The 14,714-nt window shown below is 38.3% G+C and overlaps 1 protein-coding gene across 2 annotated transcripts in view; it reads right to left on the bottom strand.

Moving 5' to 3' along the window:
• Window positions 1-3,421: 3,421 nt before the first annotated feature.
• Window positions 3,422-14,714, bottom strand: part of tns3 (tensin 3) — a 50,361-nt gene continuing 39,068 nt past the window's right edge. For both annotated transcript variants that reach the window (XM_086081548.1, XM_086081556.1), the window contains exons 17-27: window positions 14,179-14,308; window positions 13,371-13,897; window positions 13,197-13,283; window positions 11,726-11,857; window positions 9,254-9,349; window positions 7,304-7,381; window positions 7,122-7,199; window positions 6,674-6,842; window positions 5,298-5,366; window positions 5,194-5,223; window positions 3,422-5,116 (exon numbers count right to left, since the gene is read on the bottom strand). In XM_086081548.1, the coding sequence (XP_085937674.1) occupies window positions 4,972-5,116; window positions 5,194-5,223; window positions 5,298-5,366; window positions 6,674-6,842; window positions 7,122-7,199; window positions 7,304-7,381; window positions 9,254-9,349; window positions 11,726-11,857; window positions 13,197-13,283; window positions 13,371-13,897; window positions 14,179-14,308 (1,541 nt within the window). In that variant the 3' untranslated portion in view covers window positions 3,422-4,971. The remainder of the gene's footprint in view (window positions 5,117-5,193; window positions 5,224-5,297; window positions 5,367-6,673; window positions 6,843-7,121; window positions 7,200-7,303; window positions 7,382-9,253; window positions 9,350-11,725; window positions 11,858-13,196; window positions 13,284-13,370; window positions 13,898-14,178; window positions 14,309-14,714) is intronic.

Below are 14,714 nucleotides of genomic sequence, written 5' to 3'. Positions count from 1 at the left end.
GGGCAGCCTGCGGTCGGGGGGCCAATATGGGACCCTTGAGAGCATTTCATACAGCCCACCGCGCAATTGTAAAAACAAATATACTGTTTATTAGCAGCATTGCACTAAAAGCATCCACAACAAATGAAAAAACTAAACAATGAATGAAAAAAATGAGCATCTATTATAAATACCAATTTACAAAGGAAAACACCCTTCACATATAATAAATAGATTTAAGTTGTTGTTGTTTTTTTACATGTAAATTGGCTAAGTCCATTCCAAATTTGAAACAATAAGACAAAAAAAGTTTTGCAGGATTCTCCCTTTATTCTCAGAATTCTCTTTAAAGTGAGAATTCTGACTTTATTCTCAGAATTCTTACTTTATTCATAGAATTCTCACTTTTAAAGTGAGATTAATAGCAACACTAATAAAGTCAGAATTCTGACTTTATTCTCAGAAGTCAGAGTTCTGACTTTAAAGTGAAAATTCTGACTTCTCAGAATTCTGACTTTAAACTGAGAATTCTTACTTTATTCTCTGAATTCTGACTTTATTCTCTGAATTCTGACTTTATTCTCTGAATTCTGACTTTATTCTCTGAAATCTGACTTTATTCTCAGAATTCTGACTTTAAAGTGAGAATTCTGACTTTAAAGTCAGAATTCTCACTTTAAACTGAGAATTCTTACTTTATTCTCAGAATTCTTACTTTATTCTCAGAATTCTGACTTTAAAGTCAGAATTCTGACTTTATTCTCAGAATTCTGACTTTAAAGTCTGCCTTTATTCACAGAATTCTCACTTTTAAAGTGAGATTAATAGTAGCACTAATAAAGTCACAATTCTGACTTTTTTCTCAGAATTCTCACTTTATTCTCAGAAGTCAGAATTCTGAAATTAAAGTGGGAATTCTCACTTTAAAGTCAGAATTGTGCCAAACTTTTTTTTCTCTCTTCACTGGCCCTAATCCTCTTCCGTAGAAAGGCACGGTGGATTAAAAAAAAAAAAAAAAAAGAATTTTTTTTTTTTTAAAATTTTTAAAAAAAAAACCTAGCTAGCTAAAAACTAGCTGGATAATCTCACTTAAAAAAAAAAGTTGTAATAAAAAAGTTACCCACAAATGCTCATCTCTGGGAAAATCTTTAGCTGCATTGGTGTGGAGGGATCAATATCGTTAGGTGGTTTCCATCATGAATTGGGTGTTTTGACCCTAACCCGCAACACCCTCCCGACGGTGGGTCTCTCCTTTCTCACGTTGTAGGACATTTTGCCGTGGAAGTAAAGCCTGGTTTCGTGGGCACAGCCATCTTGGAAATGGGAGTTGGCCCATTGTTGCCATATCGGCCATCCTTAAAAGTCGCTAGATGCCATCGCCTAATTTGCATAATTGGCAATTTGCATGCCATTGGAATGGCCACTGTAGGAGAAAGGAATAACATCGAGGGAGAGACAAATCGTGAATAAAAAAACAACAAAAACACCCTAAACCTTTCTTGTTTTTTTTTTTTTTTATGTTTCCTTTCAAATAGGCCATCACTTCTCAAAATAACTTAATGACTTGACTTAAATGCTTTAGACCAGGGGTGGGCACACTCGGTCCTCGAGGACCGGAGTCCTGCAGGTTTTGGATGTTTCCCTTCTCCAACACAGCTGATATATGATCAGCTCCTCAGCAAGCTCTGCATAAGCTTGGTAACGATCCTGTTGATTGGAATCAGCTGCGTTGCAGCAGGGAAACCCCCAAGACCTGCAGGACACCGGCCTTTAAGGGCCGAGTTTGCCCACCACTGCTTTAGACCCACATTTTATACATCAATCCTGTCGTTAAATGCTAGAATATCAAATTTTATCAAAAGACCCCAGATCACCAGAAAAAGTCCCTTTTGACTAGTGCTGTCAAAGTTATAGCGTTAACTAATTAATTAATCACAAAAAATTATCACATTAATCATGTATTTACGCAGATTAATTGTACTATTATTTTTGACCGCAGATGATCCTTTAGCTGACAGCGGCTGTTACGTTAAAGGTAGCACAGGTTGTGTTTGAGCAATGAACATAACTACATGCATTCAAGTAAAGCATTTAATAAATGTTTGTGTATGACATTCAGAATATTTGTTCATGTCACACCAATGGGGTCGTTTTTTTCCCCCATTTTGAATTATGCAAGTAATGAACTGATTAGAAAAAGAGGAGGATGAATGTGTGCAATGGATACAAAAATATTGAATAACATTAAATGTGGAAATGTGGAAAGAATTAACACAAAACAGATGCTCTTTAAAGTTGGCGGGCAAAAAATGTTGATACAAAAGCCTTTTTAATTAAGCTATTAATTCAAATTTGTGGTAAATCTGATTTAAAAATGTAATCGTTTGACACAATAAATGACGACATAAATGGATGGATGATAGCTAGCAAGCTAGCAAGCTAGCTAGCTAGATAGCTAGATAGATAGCTAGATAGATAGATAGATAGATAGATAGATAGATAGATAGATAGATAGATAGATAGATAGATAGATAGATAGATAGATAGATAGATAGATAGATAGATAGATCGATCGATCGATAAAAAGTTACCAAGATGCTTTTGGAAAGTCGCCAGATTTAGCGAGGAATTCGCCAAGTTGGCGTCACTGAATTGTCCTGTTGCATTGATGAATCAGTAAAAGTGCTGAGTGTAACAATTGACTGCCCCCTACATGCCAAAATCGGAACTGATTTAAACTCTCTCTTTCGGCTCAATTCAGCTCACCAAAAAACAAAAACAAACGGAGGCCACAAGATTAATTAAAAGGACTTAAACTGGGTCTGCATGCAAAAATGAGCTCTCATATTATCTCTAAAGTACATGGCATGCTGCTGTTTATTGCCACAGCCCCCCTTTACTGTACAGGCAAGATTTAATGCCTTCAAACTAAAATCTGGTCTGCTCTCGTGTATTTTTCCTGCAATTACCTCTCCTGTGTCATCAATCTGCTGCTAAATTGCTGCGTGGGCCCACATAAACGATACAAATCTGTTTGAAATATATTGTAACGCAGACGTGTTCTTGTGTAGATTGTCACTTTTTTTTTTATCTGGACTTCCCCTGCAGCTTCTTGTATATTTTAAATAACAGAGCAAGACAACAAGCTTTTGGTTCCGCTGCAGTCGCCACACCTGCACTTCCTTCCTTTCCTGCCCACCCCGGGAATTCTCAACTTTCACCACCTGCAAGTGGATAGTAGGGAAGAGGTGAAGACCCCCCCCCCCCCCCCCCTCACACTGCCATCAAGAAAACCTGCCCAGGCTTGTGTTGCAGGTAAAAGTCTGCAGTCCGCAGCAACCAAGGTTGACTTCTTTTTCGTTAGGCTCACCCGTGACCAGCCTGTTAATGTTAATAAAGGGACTTTGCTGATAACTTAAAAAAAATAAAATAATGCACACTATTTGATACAAGCGTTTCCTTGTTTTTATTTACAGAGCACGTCAAAACAATTACATTTGCATAAACAAAAAAAAAACCGGATGCACAGAGGTCCGATATACATGAGGTACACACATACTGTACATGTGGTCGATTCTACCGTTGTGTTAACTGTATAAAGAGAGCCACACTGTGAACGAGGCGGAAACAAAATGGAAATACATTGTAGAGCGTTCCCGCAGAAGAGACAATACAGCAAGTATCTCTAAGAACAGCAGTTTTCAAAATGTGTGGGAACATCTTCCCCTAGCGGGCACCAGAAGACTTGAGGGGAGCCGCAGCAGCATGAAAAAAAAACCGGATTCTACAGTTTTCGTGCCTTCAGAAACTCCGTTGAGTGAAGGCTTTTACTGTCATCCTCCAGCCATTAGGGGGCGCCAAAGGCGCTTGAGATGGGCAGTAAATAGAGTTTATTTTATTTTTTTATCTGCTAATCGAAATTCAGCCACGTTCAAGAATCTACTTCGGGTAGCACAAAATTCAGGCAAATTCAGAAAATCAGTTGATGCTGCGCCATCAGTTAGGCGAATGAGGAGACAAAAGCTTTGAGTACCTTGAAAGTAGAAAAGCACTACACAAGTGAAACCCTCTTTACTATTTGTTACTGAGGACGATCACCCCTAGGGGGCGCCAGAGGGCTTCAGGAGAGAGGTACTGCAGCATGAGAAAAATAAATAATTTAAAATCAAATCAAACCTGCTCACAACAAAATGTTTGTTTTTTTGGGAGGGGGCTCGAGGATAATAAATATTGTTTTTCTTTACAAACCTTCTAAGATAACTTCAGTTAATGGCAATATAGAGATTTAACAAATGGTGATAATATAGCTGGATCTCTTTATATCTTGCTTTTCAAAGTAGGGGTCGACTTAAAACAAACTTATTTTTAGGATTTTAAGGAGTTTCTAGATTATTTTAGAATAAGATCATTTAATTGAGTTGTTTTCAAATATTTTATTTAAATATTAAATTGTCTCAGTGTCTCATGATCGTGAATGTGGATGTGCCCTCACAGACAATAAAAACACAATTTAAATTTGGTATAATTATAAGACCGCAACCAGCTGGTGGGAAGGGGGGGGGGGGTATAATATATATTAGGGTTTACTTAAAATAATTTTCATCACACACAAAACAAACGCTCTTTTTCATTTAAATGTTGACAGCTTTCATACACATAGAACTTAGAGGAAGACTTAGAATGTTTAACATGTTTAAGTATGGTTTAAAAAAATAAAACATTTTTATGTTGCATAGACCATACTATATATGCAGGCAGTCTATCCCATGAAATCAATTTATATACACGCACACTGCTTTAGCACATTCTCCATGATTTCATAAGAAAAAATGCATTCATCTAATCAACAAAGTTTAATGCCCTTACTGTAATATCAAAATAGGGAAAAATAAAAATCATGTATGAGTGTGAAAATGAAGTCACGAGAGTCCAACGTTCAGCTGAATATCCTGCTCGTAATCGTGTCCCATTTACAGCTCCTCGTTTCTCTTCCTACTTACTCTTCAGCGAGCCGATCATCACCTTGGACACAAAGTTGACGATGGCGCTGGCCGGCTGCTCGGGGTCGTGCTCAGCAAACAGGTGGCACACGTTGTCCATGGAGGTGCCACTTTTTCTCGCCACAAATCCAAAAATCCTGCACAGAAGCGGAGCAAATGTAAGAAAAACACTCATGGTGTTAAAATGATTTTCTCTGTATGAATAATGTCTTACTTTGCTGTCATGCAGCCATCCCTTGTCCACCTGTACAACAAAACAAGGACAAATTAGCACTAGGAAAGTGTCCACGGTCATTCTTATCCAGGAACCATACTCACTTTCTATCTTGAGGGTCCAAAGCACAGAATATGACCGTGTTGACATTGTAGTGCCTCCTGAAGAAAAGCCTACAAACCAGACAAGGTGTGACAACTATCATCTTGTGTGTGTCATGTCATGTTCATTTTGTCAACGAAAACAAAAACAAAAACATTTCATCAACACACATTTTTCAGCGGACTAAAACGAGACTAGACTGAAACCCTCATTAATGTGGAACTAAATCAATATGCATTTTTGGGACTAATCTATGGACATTTTCATTCATGAACAAAAACGAGACGAAAATGATGTGATTTTGTAAAATCTCGTCTCCGCTAATCTGTCACTGTGACACTGTCATGTCTGCAGCTAGCGAGTGCAACATGCACAAATACATGGGTCAGACAGAAGGTGGATTCAGGGTGAAAGGTAAAAAAAAAAAAGAGTAAATTATTAGGGGTATGCCCCAAAAATCGATTCTCATTTAGTGCGATTCAAAATCTTTGATATTTGATACTGTCTTGCCTTTGTCTGTGTGTGCTTTTATTTGGAACGCTGTTCATGTTGTACCCGGTTTGGCCACTAAGAGGCAGTGTGGTTCCACGCGGTCTGTTACACTGTTAAGTTGTAGCATTAGAGAGTAGAAGGAAAAAGTCACGGTCACGTTATTCCAATAAAAGTTGTTTTTTTCAGCGGTGAGCCGTTTCTTTTGAGTGATAAAAGTGCCGCGGGTAGCGCGCTAATTAGCATTAGCGTGTCAGACTAGAATCGATCATTACAATTCTTTGCACATCTATAGATTGAAGCAAAAATCATTGTCAATCAAATCATTTTGAATCAAAAGTCGCTCTCAATTGAAAATTGATTCTGAATCGAATCGCAGGCTCAAAAATCGGAATCGAATCGTGAGACATTCAAAGATTCCCACCCCTGTTAATTATAGTTGTAAAGTAATATTAATTCAACGGCTATAACGTTCCAACAATAACATTAATCCGATTGCTAACTAATGCTGGCTAATTTAGTAGCTCGTAGCATGGAGCCATAGTAGCCACTTGTTGATATACTGTAATTGTGTGCCAAGGTCAATTGACAAATTTGATGTTCAACATAATCTGCTGAGATAAAAAAATATAGAGGGGTAAAATGATTGTCCTGACTAAAACTAGACTAAAATGCTGACAGTTTTTCTTGACTAAAACAAGATGAATAAAATCATGTTTCCTTGGAAACTGCTAGATTTATAGTCGACTAAAAATGGAGTAAATAAAATTGGGATGAGGTTGACTAACTATGCTAAAAACTAACAAGCGCGATTGAAACTGAACTAAAACTGAGACTAAATTTAAAAATGGCGGACAAAATTAACACTAGTGTCATGTGTTCCACTTACTTCCTCTGGTTGTCAGTGAGTGTGATTCCCTGCAAGGAGACCTTGAAGTGGACCACTGTGGATGTTGGAGGGGGGTTTGAGCTCAGGGTCACGCCGGTGGCTTTCTGCACCGCCTGCACCCCCGTCAGGGACTCCATGTCCACCGAACCCAGGTACCACACGTTGCAGGCTGTTAACAAATACAACACAGATTTGCACTTCGATTTTATTATGTACATTATAATTGACTGTCTCTAAGGTATGTATGGAAATGGGAGGTCCAAGTGCCAATTTTATTTTTTCAAGGGGTATATCTGATTTAGGTATCTGATTTTCAGATCTGAAGATATCCAATGGCATGTGTTTTTTTTTTCTTTCTTGCTGAAATGACGCATATTCCAATTGAGAGCAACAACAAAAAAATCGGAATTGTGTAGAGCACATAAACCAAATCATTCTTAGAAGTTACCTGCTCCCTGTTTGAGCAGTTCTGCAGCAGAGTTAGTCACGGACTGAGATGTATTCTCCACCACATCTTCTAGAGGGTCTACACAAAAAAAAAGTTAGAGGGAAAATAGACAGTTTCACCTAAAAATATAGTTCATATATTCAAATCTGAGCATGAGTCTGTGTGTGTGTTTTTTTTTTTACCTCTGTCTGGTATGATGAGTTTACAAGGCAGGGCCAAGGGAGTTATTGAATGTTGGCAAACCAGTGCAGTTAAACTTCCTGTAAAGCAAAACCATGTTATTTTTATTTTTAACAATGCACACAAGGGATTTGATGCTTTATCACTATATGAGCTTTTGTTTTTAACCCTCCTGTTATGTTGTTACTTTTAAGTTAAAGAACAAATGTTAGCTTTCGCTATCAAAATTGGCACCGACAGACAATAAAAAATGAAAAACGGTTTATTTCAAATAATTTGCAATGAAAACAGTTAAGATGCTTTCAAAACATTTAGCATCAAAATGACCCAACAAAGTTGTTGTTTTTTTTTGCTATGAAACTTCTCATCAACAGACTAAGAAATGGTTACGTCCGATGTTTGTGCAAAGAAAATGGTTAATAATAAGCTATAAACCATGTTTATTGGGTTGGTTTTGGAATTTTAAACATTTCGGGTCAAACTGACTCATTTTAAGAGCGAAATAGTATCAATATTGTGAAACGTCTCATTGACAGACAATTAGAAATGGTTCACTTTGATATGTTTTCAATTAAATGTAACATTAAACATAGTCCCAGTCAAATTAACCCATTTAAATGTTGAAGACACAAATACGTATTTTATTTTTTTTACCAAGGAACTTATCATCAATTAAAGCTATTCCCTTTGACATATTTACAAATAAAATTCTTACTGAACTAATGTTTATTGCCATGCTTTTGGAACATTAAATAAAGCCTGGGTCAAATTGACCCATATTATAGTAAAAACAAAATAAATTAATCGTTTTTCACAACTTTTCATCAACAATTAAAATGGTTCATTTTGTCAATTACATTGAAAACTGTTAATCAAGAGCTATAATTTATTAACAGAGCACTTTTGCAACATTAAACATAGCCCGGGTCAAAGTGACCCATTTCAAAGTTAAAGAACTACAAATAGTAGTATTCCATGATGAAACTTGTTAAAAATTGTTCATTTCAAATATTTGCAATGAAAGCATTATGTTTATTGAGGTGCATTTTTATTATTAAACTCTTGGCTCAAATTGACCCGGGAACATTATTTCTGTTAGTGAGACACCTAACAGAAGGGTTATGCTGGATTTTAATAGGTTATTTTATTTTGTTTTTATATTGCTGCTTTTTTAACTCATTCACTGCCATTGACGGCTATAGACGTCAAAAATTCATTTGAACTATTTCTATTAGTTTAAAAAAAATTCCCACTTTTGTTAACAAGAGTATGAAAACCTACAAACAAATTATTGTACATTTAGAACAGATATAAAATTTGTGATTAATCGTGAGTTAAAGTTTAATAATGTTTTCTTTTTTTCTTTTTTTTATCCATTCACTGCCATTGACGGCTATAAACGTCAAAAAATAATTTTAACTATTTCTATTAGTTTAACATTCTTTTCCACTTGTGTTAACAAGAGTATGAAAACCTATAATTTTTTTATTGTACATTTAGAACAGATATAACATTTGTGACTAATCGTGAGTGAAGTCATGCGATTAATTACAATAAAAAAATAATAATCGCCTGACGCCCCTAATTTTTAATAATCTTTTTTTTTTAATGAATTTATGGCAGTGAATAAGTTAATTATCAGGCAACATCATCACACCAAAATCTGTGAATTTTCAACCTAGATGTCTACTATAAATACATAATAGTAGTAATAATAATAATAGTAAAATTGGGTAGCAAAAATTCATTAATTCAGCCACAAAAATGATTGGCACTCCATGTTTGTTCATTCGTTCGATACCTCATCAAATGTTGCTAAAATGAAAACGGTTTGGGAATTCCTGGATTGTAAAACGCACCCGTGAACAACAGAGGGCAGTAGAGTGCATTTAGCGACTGTTTGGCATTGAGTTGATGAACAGCCAAATGATGCCAGCGTTCTAATCACTCACCAAAATAGGGCTCATTGGGGCAACCCTTCAAGCGAACACCCTTCTGTGTGCACTCAATCAGGAAGTGGCGCACTAATTCATTGGCAAGATCTCCGCCTGCCAAACACAAACACACAAAACAAGATCATTACTTCATCGCGATCGTCTGTGGCATGTTTCAACATTCAGCTCCCTCCAAGCACGTGAAGTTGCTCCCACTCGTGAGATGAATGGGATTATGATTCCGCGGAAGAGCCTGGGAGGGGGGCAGGAGGAGCTGAGGAATGTCTCCACACAAAGGCCCGCTCCTTGAGATGGGTTGGGTTTCACACTAATAAGGAACCACAATGGGCTTAAGATGAGAGTGCGGAGGTTATGATGTCACCACAGGTACCTTTGGACTGCTTTGGGAGGATGGCGGACAAAAGGGACAGGTGTGTGTGTCGGGAAGGTTCGATTAAGCAGAAAGGTATGTCCGTAAACTTTGTGCTTTTAGAAATGTAAAAAATGATGACTTGCGTCATGCTGGAACATGTTCAGAATGTTTGGTTTCCCGCATTTGGTTCCAAAAATAACTTTTCTCGCTCAACAATCCCTTTTCTGTGACCTCATCGATGTGGGGCAGGAACCTTCCCAGGAGAAGATGCAGCAAGTCCTTTGTTAAGCGCTGAAACATTAGCTGTTCCTCTGAGCCACATCGGGCATCCGTGCTCTGTTTTGCTTCATGGCAATGACGCCCAAGAGGAGCCGTACAGTGTGACGAAGGGGAGACTCTCAGGTTCCAGGCGAGTACAGTGGATGGTAAGACGAGATGGCTTTGGGGAGTGATTCCCAGGTTGTCCCTGCAACTCAGAGGCCAACTCAGGATAATTTGCCGTGAAATCCCGTGGATAACACGCACCCGTGTGAAATACTCCCCAAATCACCATTAAAAAGATGATTTTTCTCTGTACTCGTGTATAATGCGGTCCACCGATTTGCTGGTACACCCTTAAAACGGGTCGATCTGAGCCAAGATTCTGGGTTGTAATCCAAAACTGGGTCAAATTGACCCAAGTAGTGGGTCGGTCAAATTTTTGACCAAAATTGTGTTATTTTTGACCCAGCATTTTTAAGAGTGTATCCTTGATTGTCAGTGACAAATATGAATGAAGATTCAAAACATACCAATGAAGTTTATTTTTGATTTTTTTTTTAAGAAAATCTTTTTGCAATTTTATAGTAAGCTGTTTTTTTTTATTTATTATTTCTTTATTTTCTTTATATTATTATATTTATATTATTGTTTTGCTTTATTTATTATTATTATTATTTACATCTAAGTGCTGCTTAAGTACTGGTAAATGACTAATAAACAGTGCTATTTTATTATTTTATTTGTATTCATTTATTTATTTTTGGGTTTCTTATTCAGCCCCCTATATAAGAACCCCCCCCCCCCCCCGAACCCCCAACCCCACCAATATTCACATGGAATATAGTTCAACGAAATGTTTGTTTGTTTGTTTGTGGGAGGGAGATTATTAAAAAAATCCGCGACCCTTGTGAGGACAAGCGGTACAAAAAATGGATGGATGGATGGATGGATCAATTTAAAAACAAAACGAAATAAAAACTAACTAAAATGAAAAATTCCAAAACTATAATAACCCTGGACCCAACAATTGTAAATGTTGAAACTTGTTCAGTATTTATCATGGGAAATCCTTACAGTATGCGTGTGGTCAACTGAGTTTGGCCGAGTTCCATGAAATGTAACAACAGCCAAATAGGAAGCTCGCTGAAACTTGAGTTTGTAGGGTTGACATTATTTTGTGTTGTTGAGTTTGTAAAGCATGCCGTTCATCACAATGAAAACGACAGTTTGACTTTATAATTGCAATGTAGATATAGTGAGCAAATTCTGTGTTAACTACAATTTGTTGTTCTTTTTGGAATTTTCCAGCATTCTCCGTGATTATGGTGATTTGTGGAACAGGCCGATTCGTTTTTTTTTTTTTTAAAGGGCATTGAGCCATTTTTAAGTCAAGTCATGTCATCAGCAGTGAAAAGTATCAAATATTTTGTCCAGAATTAATTTGATAACTTCATTACTTTTCATGTACAATTAATAACTATTTTCTCCACTTGCTGTCGACTAAAGATGACATCACCTGTGCTGAGGAAGTAGGTAACGACCAATCATGACTCACCTGTTTTCTGGGTTTGGTCCGTAAACTGAGCCATGATTGGTCGTTATATAAGTTATCACATTAATTATAGACAAAATATTAACTTTTTACTGCTGAAAATGGCTCAATGAGTCAAATATAAATATATACCTCATGTAGGTTCTCTCACATTTACAAAACCTGTTCACATGTTAACATTTTGCCTGCCTGCTTCAAAGAATCAAGCCGCCTCCCCCCAAAACGACTTTAGTGCATATTCCGGACATTCCAAAAATGTTAAGCTAATGAGTGAGCAATTCAGCTTCTCCGATGCGTTTCGTACCTTTTTTGCTCTGCTGGAGAACAGAGGGTGGGGGTGTGGCCACCTTCATGGCCAGCCCGTAGGCGCCTCTGAAGGAATGGCTGTCACGCACAATGAAGCAGCCTGGCTCCTTGTCCTTTAAGACTGAAATGGCTGTGAGACAGAAACATGATGAGCGTGAGTTGCTTTAAACATCATTTGAAAGAATAAATCAACCTGAACGGACAGACGGACTTGATGCGAGTACGAAGCGTTTGAAGGACATGGAAACGTGAGGGGCAGAGTTATGTCATCTGCACATTTCAGCCAGTAGTGGCCGCCTCTTTTCTGGTCTAGCTTAACCTTAGGCATCTGCGTTATTATACCTGTTGTATGGAAAGTCAACAAACTTCCTCCCATCGTGCTCTAACATGCAATGTTGAAAACACTTTTTTTTGTTGTTGCAGTTTTTCATCAGACAGTTCAAATCTAATCGTAATCTGACAAAATGGACGTGCTTATTTTAACGCTGCTTGGAAATGACCCTAATTGGGCCACTATAAACCAAAACCGTATACTTCCAGTGACTTTTCAGTCACAGCATTTCATGATAGACATGCCTACAACATTTCATGTTATTAAATTGACTGGATTTGAACATGGGTATAAAACTTCAACATTTTGAGCATGTATGAAATTTTAAAGGGAAAGTCAACCTTAAACGTTTCTTGACAATAAAATGTTATACGGGACCCTCACTAGTCTAAACATAAAATTCTGATTAATATTAAATTTGTATCCATCTCAGGGGGCAGCAAGTGGCAAAATGGCTGCCCCCTGAGATGGATAAAAATGGCTGGATTTTGCTTCATAACGCCTGTTTTCTGAAGCTGAGCTGTGATTGGCCGTTGCTTGAGCCCGGAGAAACTGTGATGTCATCCTCAGTCGACAGCAAGTGGCAAAATGGCCGCCTTCCGATAATGATAAAAACTGCTGGATTTTGCTAACACAATATTAACCAGGATAACGTATTTAGACTAGTGGGGCTGCAAAAACGGGTGGGGGGGGGGGGGGTTGACTTGCCTTTAAATCATTCACTGCCATTGACGGCTATAGACGTCAAAAATTCATTTGAACTATTTCTATTAGGTTTAGATTTTTTCCACTTTTGTTAACAAGAGTATGAAAACCTAGATGTACATTTAGAACAGATACATTTGTGATTGATCGTGAGTTAACTATTGAAGTCATGCGATTAATTACAATTAAAAAATGTAATCGTCTGACACCCCTAATTTTTTATAATCTTTTTTTCCAATAGTTAACTCACAATTAATCACAAATTTTATATCTGTTCTAAATGTACAATAAAAAAAATTCTAGGTTTTCATACTCTTGTTAACAAAAGTGGATTTTTTTTTTGAAACTAATAGAAATAGTTCAAATGAATTTTTGACGTCTATAGCCGTCAATGGCAGTGAATGAGTTAAGAGGTCCTACTGCATAAACCTACCTTGGTCTCTTGAGATGTCAGGCTTGTACCAGAATTTGGATGTGTCTTGTACAAATTTGACAGTAACCTGCTTGCTTGCAAGCACATCTGCAAAACAAACGACAGCAGAATGAATTTTGAGTGCTCATCAAGCGCCATTGAGGCCACTAGGTGCTTTATTAGCTCTCGGCTCACCTGGCAACGGTGAGCCCGTTCTCGGTATCTGAGCCGACAGGTCCGGCAAGATGTTAGGGAAGGGGATACTCAGCGAACTCCCACTGTGTGGACTTGAGAATCCACTCAGGGCTGGGGAGGCTGCTCCCCCATGTTCCCCATCTGATACCCTCTTCTTCTCAGGCAGGTGTGGAGGTAGCATCAGAAGGGGCTGCGATGGATTCTCATCCAAGGTCGTCAGGATATCCCTTTCCGTACTCCCGTTTCCGAGCAGTAAGGCGGGGGTGGGACCGTGTGAACCATAACCTAAACCCAAGTCATCCTGCTCGTCAAAGCTTTGGGCGGGAATGTGGTTGAGGGCGTAGCGGGCCATCCGGCTTCGCTGGCTGCTACGAGGCGAGCTGTGGGCGTTGGGTGCCGGGTGGACGCGTTGGTGGCCGTAGTCCAGTGACGTGGAGTGCTGGGGGGCTTGCCTGTTGGAGGGGAAGCTGTTCAAAGAGGTTTGGTGGCTCACGACGGGATGCTCTGGCCACTGGATCACTGAGGGACTTCCGTTGTAAAAAGGCGAGAGATGGTCAACAACGATAACGCATATCTAATATACAGAACTGGACGGTAGTGATGAGAAAATGAAGCTTCATGAAGCACTTGTGATATTTTTTGAGTCCTCTAGATGCCACTCTTGGTTGAAAGATGCAGTGGAAATGTAATCAATTTCCTTTGCACTAGCCTTCATATTTAAACCAAGAGCACCATCTAGGGGAATCAAAAAATATCACAAGTGCTTCATGAAGCTTCGTATTCCCATCACTACTGCACGGCATCCTACCTGTCTGTCCGCTGATGAGACCCAACGATGGAGGCAGAATGTGTCGTATTTTGTATCCTGTGGCAGTTGATGGTGGAATTTGACACATCAACTCCAGCGTGATTGATCATCTCCGAATGTCCTCGTGATTCTGTGAGAGTCAAGAAAATGACAGAGCTGTTTTTTCCCCATGTTGTATTCATTTGAAGCCAATTGAAACACAACTAAGTTAGGACGCACACAAATAGCCGTATAATTGGGAACTATTGCCTTAGAGAAGAGCTGTGGATTGAGTCCAATCAATATTGTGGTCTACAGGAAATGAAAACACGGGTCATCAATCTTCATGAAACAACTACCAATTATTTCCACCACAAACCAGATGCAATTGAGCAGTCTGACATAATTAGGCAAAAGCTCAGTGTTGTTCAGCTTTAGGCGGTTTCTTTTTTAATCGGCCGTGCACAAATGTAGAGACGCTGGTTTTCTTGTTTTGTATTTCCCACTGTGTACACAGAGACACTTTCAAAAAGGGGGGAAGAAAAGTTTGTCTTTGT

This window comes from Leptonotus elevatus, chromosome 1, assembly GCF_054856555.1.
Source record: "Leptonotus elevatus isolate MCC_2025b chromosome 1, RoL_Lele_1.0, whole genome shotgun sequence".
NCBI classification, from domain to species: Eukaryota; Metazoa; Chordata; class Actinopteri; order Syngnathiformes; family Syngnathidae; genus Leptonotus; species Leptonotus elevatus.
This window is presented reverse-complemented; position numbering and strand designations above follow the sequence as displayed.